The following is a 17633-nucleotide window of genomic DNA, read 5'->3' as shown; positions in this document are numbered from 1 at the left end:
TCTTTCATTTTATTAAGCACGACAATCTGGCCCCGATCGTGGCATAGCCAGCTCTGGCTTCCTGACCCCAGACCCTCCCTTTCTATTCCCCAAATCTCTGCGTCTCATTGGCCTTCTTCCAAATCACTCTCCCCATATCTACTACCTAAGCTCCCAGGAATGCCCCCCCTCCCTCTCATCTCCTAGGGGATATTATCTGCAATGAAAATAAGTAGGTGAAGTGTCAAGCGTCCTCTTGCCAGCTGGCCCCTCTTCTTCTTCTTATGTCAGCACTAGAGTAAATTCAGGTTGAAGTGCTGACAGCCACCCTCAGTGAGCTGTTGGACAGTATTACTTGGTCTGTTCGGGTGGTTTAGGGGTGGGGGAATTGTGGTGGGTGGGAATGTGTTTGGGGATTGTTATGTGTGTTGGACCTGGTCTTTGGGTGTTAAGTGAATTTCGTTGTATGGGTGTACTGTGTATACACGTACAATAACAATAAAATTATTATTATTATTGGGCGCACGTGTAAAAACAAGCTAGGACTTACTTTCTGAGTAGGTCGTATTTTCGGGGAAACACGGTAATGCGTGGAAGACCAAAAGGTATATTGGATATCCTGCAAGCAAACTATCCCCTCTCCAAGCAGAGTACACCCAACCCAAAGCTACAACTGCTATGTGTGCACCGCTTCCTATGACCAAAGACTTCCTACCCTGACCGCTAGCTCTGCTTTCCACTCCAGTATAGGACATCCCACCCCCCCATTCAAATTGTACACTGCCTTCCCACCACATCCCATTTGAAATCTCACCAATACTTACTAGCCTGTGGTTTTTCCTCATTTCTCCTCTGGTCTGGAAAGATGACAAGAAAAAAAATAAACAGGAAGTTAGCATTGCTTTGGTTCTCTTCCCTTGCAATCAACAACTAATTAATTAACAATTAATTAATTAATTAGTTAATTGCAATTAACAACTACCATATTTTTCAGAGTATAAGACACACCTTTTTCCCCAAAAAAAAGAGGGTGAAAATCTGGATGCGTCTTATACTCCAAATGTAGCCCCGCCCAGCTTTTCAAACAGGTTTCAGAGGCTGAAAAAAGCATCAGAAACGAAGCTTCAGAAAAGAAGCTCCCAAACAGAGCTTCAAGAAAAAAAAAAGCCTCCAAACAGAGCTTCAGAAAAAAAGCCCCCCAAACAGAGCTTCAGAGGCTTTTTGCCTGAAGCTCTGTTTCAGAGGCTTTCAGAGGCAGAAAAAAAAAAAAAGCAAAAAAAAGCAAGGCACAGAGCTCACAACCAAGAAACCTGTTGCTAAAATTCACCTCTGGGAAGAGCTGATTGGGGGTATTCCAGGAGGCCAATCCACCCACCAATCAGCTTTTTTTTTATTCCCCCCCAAAAAACTAATTAAAACTAATACTCTGAAAAATACGGTAATTCCCACAACACTGTCGAATAATTTACTAAGACTGTATTACTATTATTCGTCTCTTCCTTACTAGTATCTATCTCTTCCCACTTACGACTATAACCATGTTGCTTGTATCTTTCAATTATATTGTTTTTATTTGTTTCCTAGTACGATTTAATAGCTTATTAGTAACCTTGACTATCACTAAGTGTTGTATCTTTTTATTCTTGATGAATGTATTTTATTCTCCTTATATACACTGAGAACATAAACACCTTGTTTACACAATTCCTTGTGTGTCCAATCATACTTGGCTAATAAAGAATTCTATTCTATCCTATCAGATTAAAGAGAAGTCATTTTTCATGGACTCATCCTAAAATCTTCCCCCAATAATCACTTGCACTCATCTAGGGCTCGGTCAAAAAGGGCCCAAAAACAGAGAAAAGGAAATCTCAGGAGGACAATCCACACCAAGAGAAGCCAAAGTTTGAACAGATGGTACTTACCGGTGTAAGCTTCCCGGTTAACAGCAATAGTAGTGTACTTTTCCCTACCCCATTGGGGCCCACGATACAGACTGAGAGGCAGGAAAAAGGGAAGAGAAGGGATTATTATTAGAAACAAGATGGTACCAGGCACATAAAGTTTTAAAGAATCTGACATCCCCCCCCCCGCCATCTTTCAATACAGGTAGTCCTCGAATGATGATCATTTCTTTAGTGGCCATTCTAAGTTACAGCAGCACTGGAAAAAAGTGACTTATGGCCATTTTTCACACTTATGACCGTTGAAGCACCCCTCTGGTCACGTGATCAAAATTCAAATGCTTGACCACTGTCTGATATTTATGATGGTTGAAGTATCCCAGGGTCACCTGATCCCCCTTTGCGACCTCCTGACAAGCAAATTCAAAGGGGAAGCCAGATTCACTTAACAACTGGGTTACTAACTTAAACAACTGCAGTGATTCAGTGCAGTGTTCACTGCAGTGTGGGAGGGAAGGTCGTAAAATGGGACAAACTTGCTTAACAACGGTCTTGTTTAGCCATGGAAATTTTGGTCTCGCTTGCGGTGGTAAGTTGAGGGCTAAATCAAAAGCAGGAGCCAGAAGTGACTTTTCCCAGCCGCAGCGCTTTTAAATTTTTTAAAAGGAGAAACTCCTGGTGAGGATTTCCCTCTCAGAAACCAAGAAACACAAATGAAACCCGTATGCAGAAGTCTGTCAGCGTGAAAACTTGACCTTCTCTCCTTCCACATCACTTACTTCGTGATTCCATGTCAATTCCAAAGTCCAAATTTTTGAAAAGGGGCTTCTGTCCTTCGTAACTGAAGTCCACGGCTAAAAGAGAAGCAAAGAGATAAAGATCAAAAGGGGGGGGGTGGGGAAATGTTTTCTTGAGAACACAAAAGTAAAGTTTAGATAGAACAACAGCAAGTAACAGCCAGTCTGGAAAAAAAAAATCAGCTCAGCTGGTTAAAATAGCAGAGCTTCGATTGAACAATTAGAATTTGAAATGAGGTTGTTGGGATTTTTTTTTTAGCTCACCTTCCTAATCCCATTTTTTGATCCTGAGTTCTGGACTGAGAGTCTCAAAGCAAAGGCTCGTGATTGGCTTTGAACCGACCCACAGATTGTATACAAGCTGCCCTGGGAGCCCTATCCTTAGCAGATAATGAAATCTTAAAGAGATCAGTACCATATGTCCTGAAAAGTGCTGCAAACTTGCCACAATCTGTTGAAGATGCCGCCAGCTTCCCCCCCCCCTGAAAATTCTCCCTGGCATGCAGTGTGTATGTGTTGCAGCCATTTTGAAGGCAGCTTCTCCCTCTGAGCAAGGGCTACTAGCTACAAACATGCTGGGAAAGCAACATAAAAAGAAATCTTTAGGAATTCTAAACCAGGAGACTACATCGACTGCTATCCTATAGTGCAGTGATGGCGAACCTTAATGGCACCAAGTGCGCAAACCAGAACGCACGTGCTGTCCAGAACGGAGTGCCGGAAACCCGAAGACCAGCTGGCCAGCATGTGCATGCCTTTTTTTTTTTTCCCCATTAAATTTGTATACCGCCCTACTCCTGAAGGACTCAGGGCGGTGAACAGGCACAAAATAAAACACATAAATACGAAAGTTAAAACATGATTAAAACCTAATTAAATAATTTTTGCCCGAGACAATTTAAAACTCCCAATAATAATAATACCTGTTTTCAGGCTGTTTTTCGGGCCATTTTCAGGGCAGTTTTTGGCCGGAAAATGGCCAAAAACAGGCTGTTTTTGGCAGTTTTTTTGGCACTTGCGAAGACCAGCTGACCACATGCACACCGGAAACCAGAAGAGCAGCTGGTGACAGCGCACGCGTGCCACAGGTTCGCCATCACGGCTATAGTGTCTGATCTCTCATCCCATCAATTCCAATACAACCGAAGTGCTAACGGACTCCCACCCCCGAAAGGTACTTACAACCGGGTTCTGAAGTTCCGACACCCACCCTCCCCAATCATGTGACCACAGTACAGTTGCTTGGCAATTGGCTTGCATTTACGGCTGTTTGCTGTGGGCAATAGTCACGTGACTGCTATTTACAACACTTTTGCTGAAAACTGGTTTAGACTTCAGGTTTTCGGCAAAACTCCATAGCGTGCAATGAATTTGCTTAATGTGGTATCCGCTTAACAACTATCATAAAAACTGTCAAAAAATCAGGTCAGTCATATGGGTGATCCACTTTACAACTGTCATGACTTGAGAAAAATAATAAGCAGGCTCCATTACGATCGTAAGTCAGGGACTAAACTATATGCTCATCTTATAGACAGAATCCTTGATACACGCAGACACTCTTCTTATTGCTCCAGGTTTCTAGCAGCAGGGAAGCTAAGAAACAATGTCAATCTCCCCCAGTTATTTCTCCATTCATTAGCAAATCCATGGGCAAAATCCTGTCCCAGCCATCTGGGATCAGCAAAAACCAAGGCAGGAACTTAAATCACATGGCTGCCAGGTATAAGGGCTCAACTTCCTCTCCTGTAGATGCCCAGCCTGGTCAGAGCAAAGGACACTGGGAATTGTAGTTTAGCAACAGCCAGAAATTAAACTTTCCTCTCTCCGCTCTAATGCTTGAAGGAGGAGGAAACAGAGTTCAGAACAATTGATAAGAGGTTTTTTTATTTTTCCCAAGAGTCCTGGTGGCGCAGCAGACTAAAGCACTGTTATTAACATCATCTGCCTGCAATTACTGCAAGTTCAAATCTCACCATGCTCAAGGTTGACTCAGCCTTCCATCCTTTCGAGGTAGGTAAAATGAGGACCCGGATTGTGGGGGCAATAAGCTGACTTTGTATAAATATACAAAAGGATGAAGGCTATTGCTTAACGCATTGTAAGCCACCCTGAGTCTCCGGAGAAGGGCGGCATATAAATCAAATCAAATTTTAAAAAAAGAACCCACTCACTCTTCTTCAGGCTCCTAATCCTTCCCTTACACCCCTGTTCTGACTTAGGCTCCCTTAACAAGCAGGAGGCAGGAATTGCTCCTGGCAAAACCCCTTTTATTTACATGACGGTGAATTACGTTCATTCACAGTCAGCAAGGTTTGTCCAAACAGTTTTTCAAAGGAATATTTCTCAACATACCTTCTCTCGTTTGGCAAGCTGCCAGATAACTAGTATCCAACCGTGGACAAGGCAAAACTTGGCACAGAGTCTTTTAAAGTCACGAACAGAACTTTCCACTTTGGCAACAACTGACTGAACGAATTGTTTCCTGCAAAAGCCCCCTCTCTGTTCACTCCTCTTTTGTTTCCTATGGGAGGGGCCAATCACCTCCAAGGTGTGGCTTTACTCCCGAGTCGATCCTGCTTTCTGAGTTGTTCTTGTCTTCTGGCAGCTCTGTGCATGCGCACACTGGGAACAGGCTTCAACTCTTCTTCTGACGCACTGCTGTCTAACTCCCTCTCTCTGCCTCCGACACAGACCTCTTGCCCAAGCTTTCCCCAGCCCCCAGGGCTGGCCCATGTTCCTCCCCAACCGCCTCACTGTTGTTGACTCTGCTGCCCGCTCCACAGGCCACTGGTGGGCTACAACAACCCCTTCATTACAATTTGCCCTGCAAAAGGAGAAGCCCTACCGTGAAGGCCCAGAATGGGTGGGGCAAGAGGCGGTGGGTCAGGAAAGGTGAATTTCACGGTGTATTCCTTGGGCCGTTTCAGGAGCTCGGGGGCCTCGTTGGATTCCTCATCCGGGTTCTTCTTGCGACATTTCTGCTGCTTCCGCGTCAGGGCCTCCTTGGTCTGCTTTTCCTGGACCAAGCAAAGACAGGTTACAAGAGGAACAGGCTGTCCTTCTTTTCTTTGGGGCACGGAGGGGAGACAGAGGGGCGATAGGAACATGTTTTTCAAAAAATTAGAATGTTTTTTTCTTTAGTGAGTGTTGAAAACCGTGGCAGGAATTCTGACGGCACCAAACGGGCAGGACTCAGGATTTCTGACAGAGTGGGAACAAGCTCTTCTCATGGATGATCTCTGCCAATCTCCAACAGGTAGAAACCTGGATGTCTTACATCCAGGATCCGGCCCCGGGGCCTTGACGTTGACACCCCTGTCCTACAGGTACTCCTTGACTTGTGACCGGTTGCTTACCAACCATTCATTCATTCATTCATTCATTCATTTATTGGTTCGATTTATATGCCGCCCTTCTCTGGAGACTCAGGGCAGTTTACAATGCGTTAAGCAATAGCTTTCATACTTTTGTATATACCTGCTTAGTAGGGCTTTCGGCCCTCCCCTAAGCAGTGTTCTTTTTTTTATACAAAGTCAGCTTATTGCCCCCACAATCCGGGTCCTCATTTTACCTACCTCGAAAGGATGGAAGGCTGAGTTAACCTTGAGCCTGGTGAGAATTGAACTTGCAGTAATTGCAGGCAGCTGGTGCTATTTAACAGCACTTTAGTCTGCTGCGCCACCAAGGCTCTTTGAAATGATGACACCCCTCCCTCCCCCAAAGGTACTTATGACCCAGAGCACTTGTGACGAGGTCCCGTCCCCCCTGCAGTCACGTGATCACATTTTGGTGATCACACTCCGCAACTAGCCTTCGTTTTCAGATCATTTGAAGTTTTCCAGTCACATGACCATAATTTATGACTCTCTAAAATAGAAATAAAGCGTTTCCTCCCGATCAGCTGGGACTTGGGAGGCAGAGAATAGATGGTGGCAGGGCCAGTCAGAATTTTTACTACCGGTTCTCCGAACTACTCAAAATTTACGCTACCGGTTCTCCAGAACTGGTCAGAACCTGCTGAAATCCACCTCTGTTAAGCAGGTCATCATATGACCAATGAGGTTGGGTCATATTACCACCTGTTTAACAACTGGCATGTTGTTAATTCCAATCATGAAGACTATCTATATTCTGCTAGTATAGTCAGAAGGGGTTACAGGGTGTATCCCAGATTAAACAGGGCACAGCTGTATTAGTTAGCATTCTCAATTAAGATAGGATGTCAGAATACCAACAAGCACAGATGAAGCAAAATTCTGCCGTGTTTTAGGACTGAAGATTTAATTCAGCATAACTGTCCTGCTTCCTCAAAAGTCACTTCAGCTAAGACAAAAGTCAGCAACTCGAGGCTCTGGAGCTGCATGTGGCTCTTTCATCCCTCTGCTGTGGCTCCCTGTTGCTGGTCAGCTCCACAATTGATAGAGCTTTCAGTTAGGACAGGTAGAGGAAAATGGATGCCACACTAAGAGGAGACTCTGGTGGGGAAACCGACTTCCAGTCAGCGGAGGAAAAAGGATGCCACACTAGGAGGAGACTATGATGGGGGAACCGGACTTCCGGTTGGCTCCAGAATTGAACAGGGGCTTCCAGTTAGGATCTTTGTGGCTCTTTGAGTGTTTAAGGTTGCCGACCCCTGAGCTAAGAGGAAGCCCAGAGAAAACAGTAATTGCACAACATTTCTGGCCAGCAAGTCCTCTACCTTGGCACAGCTAGACACTTACTGCTTGTTTTGTCGACTTTCCCCCGGCCTTCAGGTCTTTGAGCTTCTTCTCTTGCTTCTCATACTGTTTGAGCAGCTCCTTCTGTTTCTGCTGATACATCTTTTTGAAGGTCACTGCCGGGGAACGTGACAAAATACAATCCTGAGGTAAGCCTATTTCTCCATCCCCACCTTACTGCACAGCTTGGTATCACTGAACAAAGGAAGAGGCAGATTTCTCACAAATGAAGGTGGATATACGTGCCTCAGGATAATGTTGCAGGATCCAATTTGGGTCAGTCACTGGGACCAGAAGTTTGCTCTTCTAAGCTTTTGGACTCGATGCTGGAGCCCATCTTCAGGGAACTTCTCTCTTGCAGAGTGTGTGCTATTCTATGTGTGGTATTTATATAGTGCCTGTTGTATGTGGCTTTTTAGATGTTGATTGAGGTGTTGATGGCTGGCTATTAAGTTGTTGGCTGTTGTTTCCTTGGTCTGCCAAGCCCTCACCGGCTAAGTACCTGATAAGCTGGAGGTAAATCAGCACTCCTGTTGACACTCTGCTATATAGAATTTCCCTGAGGATGAGCTCCAGCAACGAGTCTGAAAGCTTGGAAGACTAAATCTCTGGTCTGGTGACCGACCCAGATTGGATCCTCCAGGCAGATTTCTACTTGTTAATGGACAATGGCCCTGATTCTGCAGTAAAACAAGTAAATCTGCCATTATATACCTTTAAAATTGATTTTAAAAACAAACATTCAAACTCTGTGGCTTGATATACAGATTTTTCACATTATGAATCCAAGTATATATTTTATGTGCTTTGCCAGCTGGGTTCCCTTGTTCTTGTATTTGTCACTTTCTTTCTTTATTTTATTTAGATTTATATGGATATCCATCTCACAAAGTCCCTACCCTTATCACCACTCACTGTAGTTTCCCCGGTAGTAGAAAAGTTTCTGCATGTCCAAGTGGACGATATCTGTACACACATCATCCAAGAATCCCTGGTCGTGGGAAACAATGAGCAGGGTTTTCTTCCATGTCTGGAGATAGCTGAAAGAAGAACAGAAGGGAATTAAAATAACAACAGCTACAACAACTACTTCAGCCTCTCCTTTTTCAGCAACCACACTTGGTTGTTAAGTGGAATGGTCACTAACTGAACACTAGCTTGAGAGATGTGAAGATCACTGATTGCTGGTATCTCATTTAGACAAAACCTCTCTCACAGTGTCTTGTGCCTAGACATTTTTTTTCCTCTTTTTTGACTCCTTGTAGGGTGGACAGATATTCAAGCCATATCTCTTCATGAGCTGCTTTTTTCCATGGTGCAGTGTGGCCCGAAAAAAGGCTAAGGGTAAATTAAATTAATTTACCTCAGCTCTGTGGTCTTAATTCATTAGAACCCTCAGCTACTGCCTGAAACTGGCCAGATTTTAATCAGTTTTACACTGAAGGCTTTTGTTGTCAGACACCTTGGTTGAATAATGATTTTTTAAAAATTATGATTTATTACTGTTGCATTTGTAAATGTCACCGAGATAGTCGCTAAACAAAGAGTGGGCTGTAGTACGTTAGGATTGACTTCAGTAACTCTTAACTCCTCTCAGCCCGAGTTATGTGTATGTGACTGAGAATGTAAATATGAGAATGGTGCAGGTAGTGTTAAAGAAAAGAGAATAATTAAGGGATACATTTCATTATTTCTGTTTCATTCAGGTAAAGTATTAGCATCTGTATATTTGGCACAATTTTCAAATATATATGTTTGTTTTTAAATACTATCATACTGTGCTGATAGTTGCCCCAAGTCTGTTGACAGATGGAAAGGCACGTTAGAAATTGATTTAATAGAACAAAAGGTTGCATGTAATAATATATTATACATTTTGCAAATGTGTGCACAATCTCTTTACATGCTGCTAGAACCAATGCCAGTGTCATTAAAAGAAAAAAAAAGATAAAAATAAAAGAAGTTTTGTTTACAGATCATTTAACATGTGGCCCAGACATACATCCTTAATATGTTCTTCTGGGATTTTGCCAAGGTATTTATCTGCTCCGTAACAATGTCCCATAACTTGAAGGAGACTTAAAGCCAGAGCAACTGTCCTTCTCTTCCCCAGTATGCTTAGCTGGTGACTTACTTATTAAGCCAGATGACTGCATTGAGATCCAAGTGATTGGTAGGTTCATCAAGCATCAGCAATGTGGGCTCCATGAACAGGGCTCTGAAAAAAAGAAAAAGAAATGATCAGGTCAGAAGTCCCATTTTATCAGTCCGTCATAACTTTGAATGGTCAGTAAGCGCTCTGTTGTAATTTGAGGACTACTTGTAACTGAGACTCGAGGAAGGAGACAGAAGCGGTGAGGGAGCAGAGCACAAAGGATGCTAATGCCTTACTGAGCAGAAGCAACATAGAAGAAATGCTATAGAATCTCAAGTCCAGCAACCAGCAAAAAAGAAATCCATTTAAGGAGAGTCCCAAAGGTGCTTTTTCAGGAGGCAAATGGACTTTCTTGTTTTTTTCTTTGAAGACGTTTCACTTCTCATCCAAGAAGCTTCTTCAGCTCTGACAGGATTGTGAGGAATGGAAGGATTTATATTCTCTACAGATGTCTGTAGAGCTAAAAGTCTGTAAAATACAATTTGGGATGAACACCGTTTGAATGGTGTGGGAGTAGGAATGGATTTCCAGAGAAAAAACTGCAGACTACAGGAATCAGGAGCACCACTCAGGTGACCCTCAGGACTCTGATAAACCTCCAAGTGCTTCAATGACCCTCTAAAAGGATGCAAATGACCAGCTATCTGCAAGGAATATAAATCCTTCTATTCCCCACTATCCTGTCAGAGCTGAAGAAGCTTCTTGGATGAGAAGAGAAATATCTTCAAAAAGAAAAAACAAGGAAGACCAGTTGCCTCCTGAAAAAGCACCTTTGGGAAAACCATGACCTGGATGACTGAAAATCTCTACAGACATTTAAGGAGAGGCAGGGATGGGGGAGAAGAAAAGTATTAGAGGCAAGATGAAAAGCAATAGCAATAGCACATAGACTTATATACCGCTTCACAATGCTTTATAGCCCTCTCTAAGTGGTTTACAGAGTCAGCAAATTGCCCCCAATAATTTGGGTCCTCATTTTACCGACCTCGGAAGGATGGAAGGCTGAGTCAACCTTGATCCTGGTGAGGATCAAATTGCCAAATTGCAGTCAGCCGGCAGTCAGCAGAAATAGCCTGCAGTACTGCACTGCGCCACCATGGAAACATTAGTTTATCAAATGCATGCTCGGTTGCAATCAGGAAGAGGAAATTAATGGCAATCCATTTCAGCTAAGGTACTTTTTAAATTACTATTGTGAATTAACAAAGCTTTCTTAAGCTGAGTCTGAACATTTGAGCCAATCGGGGCAATCTACCTAAAGCAATTATTCCCAAATGGTTATTATCAATCATCACAAACTTACTGATATATGTAGAGTTATATTAGGGTCTTTTTTCTCTCTCAAAAAAAAAATAACTGGAAGTTATGGATTGGATACGAAGCCATAAAATGGCTTCTTTTGTTTTGGATTTGGTTGCCATGTGAAACCAACCACTCTAAACCAGCACAATATCTCTCCCATTAGTTTTAGAAAGACCAACCGGGGTTTGGAAGATGCTTCTTATCAAGCCCAAAATAGAGTCTACCTAGCAGAAGGTCTTCCCAAACTGGTCTTCCCCAGATGTGTTAAAATGCAGTGTTCATCATCTCCAGCCATCTGGAGGGAACCAGATTAGGATGGACTAACGTAAGGAAAGTGGTGGACCAGATAAGATTGCTTTGGAGTAGTTAGTTACGACGTTATTTTCCATCCCTCTGGCTGATATTCAGCTTTCAACAATTACCTGGCCAAGGAGACCCTCATGCGCCAACCTCCTGAGAATTTCTTAGTTTGCCTATTCTGCATCTCAGGGTTGAAGCCCAACCCAGCCAGGATTCTCCGAGCTTTGGCCTCTGCTGCTGCTGCTCCCGTAGCCCGCAGTTCCTCATAGACCTGGCAGTGAAGAATGGGAAGGGCATATTAGAACATCAGGCTGTTCCAGATGCTACAGCTAAGGTCAGGGTTAGGATAGGATGGAGACGGGTTCTTCAATTCTATTAGAATTTTCTATTCAAATTCCCTAAAAACCTTAGAAGGTTCTGAGAGTTGCAGTCTCAACATATCTGAGGCCACCTGGTTGGGAAATGATTGGATTACTTAGTCCAGCATTTTCCCTGGAGCGGTTCAACTGATGCCCACAGTATTATGAAAAAAAACCCTGCCCGTTTCATATTCCCTGCAACTGATGTTGAGAGACACTCTGTCTCCTCATCACAGAGGTACCAAACTGGCCCAGCAAGGCTTAAAGCTGCTATTTATTTATTTAGAATTGAATTGAATTAACAGAGTTGGAAGGGAACCTGGAGGTCTTCTAGTCCAACCCCCTGCTCAGGCAGGAAACCCTATAACATTTCAGACAAACGGTTGTCCAATCTCTTCTTACTCTGTAAGATCCCACAGAGTTGGTCTCCTCCGGGTCCCATCAGCTAAACAATGCCGGCTGGCGGGCCCGCAGGGGAGGGCCTTCTCTGTGGCTGTCCCAGCTCTCTGGAACCAGTTACCTCCTGAGGTCCAGACCATCCCCACCCTATTGGCCTTCTGAAAAGCAGTGAAGACCTGGCTTTTCCGGCAGGCCTGGAGCCGTTGATCTCGCTCTTGTGATATGGTGAGATCCAGCCATGAATGGCGTGAATGAGTTTTTAATGTTTTTAACTTTTAAATGTTTTTTTATAATGATTTTTTAAAATGTATTGTGAGCCGCCCTGAGTCTTCGGAGAGGGGCGGCATATAAATTGAATTAATTAAATTAAATTAAATTAAATTAAATTAAATTAAATTCTTAAAAGCCTCCAATGTTGGAGCATTCACGACTTCTGGAGGCAAGTTATTCCACTGGTCAATTGTTCCAACAGTCATGAAAATTTAATAACCTGCCTATTATGTTCAGAAACACCTCAAGGTGGCGAACATATCCAATATGTCTTCCTCCTCCTATTTTTCCCAAAATTGCAATCGTCTGAGGTAAGTTGGGTTGAGAGAGATGAAGTGGCCCAAAGTCACCCAGCTAGCTTTCATGGCTAAGGAGGGACTAAATGAACTGCCACAGTTGCTATGGGAATCTGTTATCCACAATGGGTGTTTTTTGCTAGAAACCAGAAGTACCATATTTTTCAGAGTATAAGACGCACTGGAGTATAAGATGCAGCTTAGTTTTTTGGGAGGAAAATAGGAAAAAAAAAATCTGCCTACCAGGTATTCACCTGGCTAGCGTCCTTAATCTGGTCAGTTTCAGCACATTGCTGGTTTTGAGCGTGTGCTTTTTATCCCCTGCTTAGGGATAAAAAACAGCTTCTAAAGCACAACTGATCTTTGGAGAGAGAAGCAATGAGAAAAACAGGCAAAGCACGGAGATCGCGTCACTTGCTAGCACCTCGTTAGGGCTGAAGAAAAAAAGCTTCTAAAACACAGCTGAGAGTCGGAGGGAGCAGGCAAAGCCCAGAAGATCGCTTCACTGAAAAAAAGCTTCTAAACACAGCTGAGAGTCGGAGGGAGCAGGCAAAGCACAGAGATCGCTTTACTCGCTAGCACCTCATTACGGCTGAAAAAAAGCTTCAAAAAAGCTACATTCGGAGTATAAGATGCACCCAAATTTTCAGCCTCTTTTTGGGGGGGGGGGGGGGGAGTGTGTCTTTTTTCCGAAAAATACGATAAATGGTGATTTCCAGCAAAAAAACCTTATAAATTGTGGCCATGTGACCACAGGGTGGTACAAATGGTCAAAAATGTGGGCCAGTTGCTGAACTGCGGAAGTGAGCTGCTAGAACAGGGGTGTCAAACTGGCGGCCCGCGGGCCGGATGCGTCACACATAGGTCATGCCCACCCCAGCTCCATAAGTTTGGAAAACATCACAAAACATGATGTGACGTCAACGTGACACTGTGAGTTTGACACCCGTGTGCTGGAAGTTCAAATCTTGGTCATAAGCAGAGCTGGGGTGGTCGGTTGTCACTTCGAACAATTGCTAAGTGAATTAGTTGTAAATTGAGGACTACCTGCCTATGAATCATGTGGGAACCGTTCCCACACCAAGTGTAAAAAGCCCACCGTGGTTCCTGAATACCTTTTCCAGGCGCTCTGCTGCTGCATCATCCCCTTTCTCCAGCTGTGCCTGCAGATGTTTCTCTTCCTCCAACAGCTTCAGTCGCTTGGTGTCAGCCTTGAGCACAGCTTGGACTGCTGGAGTCTCATCCGCAATAACCTCTGTGAGGAACAAGCAGAGGAGGAGAAAATGGAAAGAAGATAATCTGGATAAACAGGGTATCATTAGGTCTAATAGCACAATTTTTATGAAAGGCTAAGAACTTTTTAAACAAAGGGAAAATATTTTTGAATCCTTGCATACCAAATCCTGGTAATAAAGACAAATAATGTGCTTGTCTTCCACATGCAGTGGGTTATTTTTTTTTATGGATTTTAATGTCATTAAGTGATGGGGAAACTGGGCAACCAAGAGAACTGACTAACAATCAGAAAATCTGAGCTTCATGTCACATTTAAACAAAGATTATGGGGCTGGTTCACAAGTTCCTGAAAGTCACTGGTTTCCTGAATTGCAAAGGTCTAAAAGCAGGGGTCTCCAAACCTGGCAACATGAAAACTTGTGGACTTCAGCTCCCAGAATTCCTTAGCCAGCCATGCTGGCAATTCTGGGAGTTGAAGTCCACAAGTCTTAAAGTTGCCAAGTTTGGAGAGGCCTGGTCTAAAGTGAGAAACAATAGAAAGTCTCCCTGCTTAAGATAAACGATACCAGACTGATCGGCATGCTATAACCGGGCACTCTCCAACTGTGCTAGATTTCAAACCCCATCAGCCCAGCAACATAGGAGTTTTAATTTCTTTCCCACCTCCTAAAAGAAAGGGACCAATGAGCCCAAGAGTTGCGTAGCTGGTCCCCCCCCCCCCCCCCGGTTGTTCTTTTACCTTGTTCACAGAGCAGCACATCAATGTTGGGAGGGATGCTCAACGCCCGGTTAGCGATATGTTTCAACAAAGTGGTTTTGCCCTTCCTAAAAAGAACAATAGAAATCAGATGGAAGAGGTACTGGAGTTGACCATCAAAGCCTCTCCCAAGTATTTTGGATTATGGAAGGGTGGCATGAGGAGAAACACAATCTACCCACTTCCCCTTTCAAAGTGGTTTTCCTAGCAAGATATTAGGTAAAGGTAAAGGTTCCCCTCGCACATATATACTAGTCATTCCTGACTCTAAGGAGCAGTGCTCATCTCTGTTTCAAAGCCAGAGAGCCAGCGCTGTCCAAAGACGTCTCCGTGGTCATGTGGCTGGCATGACTAAACGCCAAAGGCGCATGGAACGCTGATACCTTCCCACCAAAGGTGGTCCCCTATTTTTCTACTTGCATTTTTACGTGCTTTCGAACTGCTAGGTTGGCAGAAGCTGGGACAAGTAACGAGAGCTCACTCTGTTACGCGGCACTAGGGATTCGAACTGCTGAACTGCCGACCTTTCGATCGACAAGCTCAGCGTCTTAGCCACTGAGCCACTGCGTCCCTTGACAAATATTGGCAAGATAAAATATTGGCAAGATATTAGTATCGGACAAATTACAATCAGAACATTTATTTTTCAAATGTTGGAGTAATCAAATAAAACAGTAGAGATTCCAGAAGTAACACATTCTCATCTCTAATTTGTGAGGTATCTACTACTATTAAATGTTTTAGATGCCTGTTGAAGACCTTTCTCTTCTTCCACGCCTTATCGGTAGAAAAATTGGAGGAATAAATTTCTGCTTGTCAAATGTGTTATCTGAGGGACCGTCTCTTGCTGGTCACATCCAACCAACCCACTAGAGCGGGGAAGCAAGGAATGTTGCGAGTCCCGTCCTCCAAGGAGATACATCTGGTGGGACCCAGAAGAAGGGCCTTCTCCATGTTGGCTCCCTCCCCCTGGAGCATCATCCCTCCGGAAATTAGACTGGGCTCCACTCTGACACTCTTTTGGAAGGTCCTGATAACGTGGTTTTGCCAGTGGGTCTAGGGAACCCAGAGTGGGATGGAACCCATCAAATGGCAGATTTGATTGTGTATTATTGTGGGGAGGGTGGGTTTTTTCCCCCTTTTCTGTACTGTCTATAGTCACTGCAAGTGAGTAGGCAGCTATATAAATTTTCTAAATAAACAAACAAACAGATAGAAATATTACCTAAATGATGAAAATCACTATGGGCTCTGCAACCTCTCAGAAATTTATTATTGGACACCAAGTCCTCCCAATTAATCCACTAAAACATGGTCTCCCTATATTGTTAGGGTACACTTTTTAGATTTTTTATCTGTTTCCCAATACTTTTGTTCAGGAGGCATTACAAAATTTGTGTAATGAATTATAATAAAATATACCTACCCATTCGGGCCTACCAAGCCATATCGACGCCCAGCTACAATATATAAATCTGCATTGACAAACAATTCTTTTCCATGAGCTGAGATGCTAAACTTCTCCAACTGTAATAAAAAATGAAGAATATTAAGAGTGGGGATTTTTTTGGGGGGTGGGTGGGTGGGTTAAACTTGTTTTACCCACTGGATCTGTTTTTTTGTTTTTTTTTTTAACTCTGGATGGTCCCAAGGTTGCATTTTATTGCTTTCATCATTTTAGGGATCAGCCTGGAAGGTATTTGTGACAAAGTACAGAACACCCCCATGCTAAGCAAAGATGTCACAATTTACCTGCACTTACAGATAATCTCCGAGTTACGACCACAATTGAGCCCAAAATTTATGTTGCTAAGTGAAACATTTGTCCCATTTTATGACTTTTCTTGCCACATTTGTTAAGTGAAACTAGCTTTTGTTAAGTTAGTAACACGGTTGTTAAGTGAATCTGGCTTCCCCATTGCCTTTGCTTGTCAGAAGGTTGCAAAAGCTGATCCCAAGACATTGCAACCGTCATAAATATGAACTAATTGCCAAGCACCTGAATTTTGATCATATGACCATGGGGATGCTGCAACGGTCGTAAGTTTGAAAAACGGTCATAAGTCACTTTTTTCAGTACCGTTGTAACTTTGAATAGTCATTAAATAAACAGTTGTTAAGTCAAGAACTAACTGTACTCTTACGGAAGACTGAGAAAAATTGAGAAATTATTATTGTTGTCACTTTTTAGGAAGTTTTTTAAAAGATTCTTTTTTAAAAAGCCAAAGCTTATTTATTTACAATCCTGAACGTGCAGAATTCTACAATTCTCAAAAATATAATGATTGCTTCCCTCGAGTCACAATGCCAATGAGAGAAAGGAATAAAAAAACCTGCAGCTGATATATAAAGCAAAGGAGACCAGTGAAACGTAGAAGACTGAAGAGCCAGAGAAGCAAAATGGAGGTGAGTGTGGAATAAGACTGGGGGTACCTTGATATCTGAGGCATTTTCCAACATGGCTTGTCTCGAGGTCATTTCTGCCTGGGACACTGAGAAATCGTTCTCAGCCGCGTTGGCTGCTTTCAAGGTTGCCACCTGCCGCTCAAACTCCAGCTGGTGGAGCAAAGGAAGGCTCAAATCAGATCATTTGACGGTCTCACGTGATATGCTGCTTTCCGAGATGTGCTCTCTTGAAGATCAGAAGTTAAAACTGCAATACTTTATCATTGTGAACTGTTTCACAATACTCTTGGTTCAGGAAACATTATAGCATTTGTAAAATCATTGTAATAAAAGACACCTACCCATTCAGACCCACCAAGCCATATCGGCGCTGAGCTAGTAAGTCTATTATATATAACTGCCCAATTCATATAATTGGGCACCTAATTTTTGGGCACTGTGCATCCAGTATAAATCAAACAGGGAACAATTAAGTAAACCACCAGACAAAATATGAAAACATGAAGCCTCTAACCAGTGTATCAGACAACAGTCAGATACATTTCACCTTCTGGAAGACAAGGTCATCTATTGTCTTGACCCAACACCTGGGCAAAAAACTGATTTTAAAAGCTTTCCTGAAGGCGAAAAGGATCAGGAGCATCCAATGTTTGGCTGGGGGTGTTTCATTCCAAAAAGGAGGCATCACAACAGAAGACACGCACCTCCTAAGGCTCCATCCGATGAGGAAATGAAGCTATAGGAATCCATTT

The 17633-nt window shown here is 43.2% G+C and overlaps 1 protein-coding gene across 2 annotated transcripts in view; it reads right to left on the bottom strand.

The window, feature by feature from the left end:
• ABCF1 (ATP binding cassette subfamily F member 1) overlaps positions 1-17633 on the bottom strand; it is a 43289-nt gene that overhangs the window by 4319 nt on the left and 21337 nt on the right. For both annotated transcript variants that reach the window (XM_070936687.1, XM_070936688.1), the window contains exons 13-24: positions 16909-17031; positions 15902-16002; positions 14458-14543; positions 13598-13737; positions 11281-11429; positions 9536-9619; positions 8317-8441; positions 7405-7517; positions 5529-5700; positions 2663-2737; positions 1905-1975; positions 804-836 (exon numbers count right to left, since the gene is read on the bottom strand). In XM_070936687.1, the coding sequence (XP_070792788.1) occupies positions 804-836; positions 1905-1975; positions 2663-2737; positions 5529-5700; positions 7405-7517; positions 8317-8441; positions 9536-9619; positions 11281-11429; positions 13598-13737; positions 14458-14543; positions 15902-16002; positions 16909-17031 (1272 nt within the window). The remainder of the gene's footprint in view (positions 1-803; positions 837-1904; positions 1976-2662; positions 2738-5528; positions 5701-7404; positions 7518-8316; positions 8442-9535; positions 9620-11280; positions 11430-13597; positions 13738-14457; positions 14544-15901; positions 16003-16908; positions 17032-17633) is intronic.

Source organism: Pituophis catenifer, unplaced genomic scaffold, assembly GCF_029215685.1.
Source record: "Pituophis catenifer annectens isolate HBS135680 unplaced genomic scaffold, rPitCat1.0.hap2 SCAF_2, whole genome shotgun sequence".
Lineage (NCBI taxonomy): Eukaryota > Metazoa > Chordata > Lepidosauria > Squamata > Colubridae > Pituophis > Pituophis catenifer.
The sequence above is the reverse complement of the archived record's forward strand: the minus strand, read 5'-3'. Positions and strand labels throughout refer to the sequence as shown.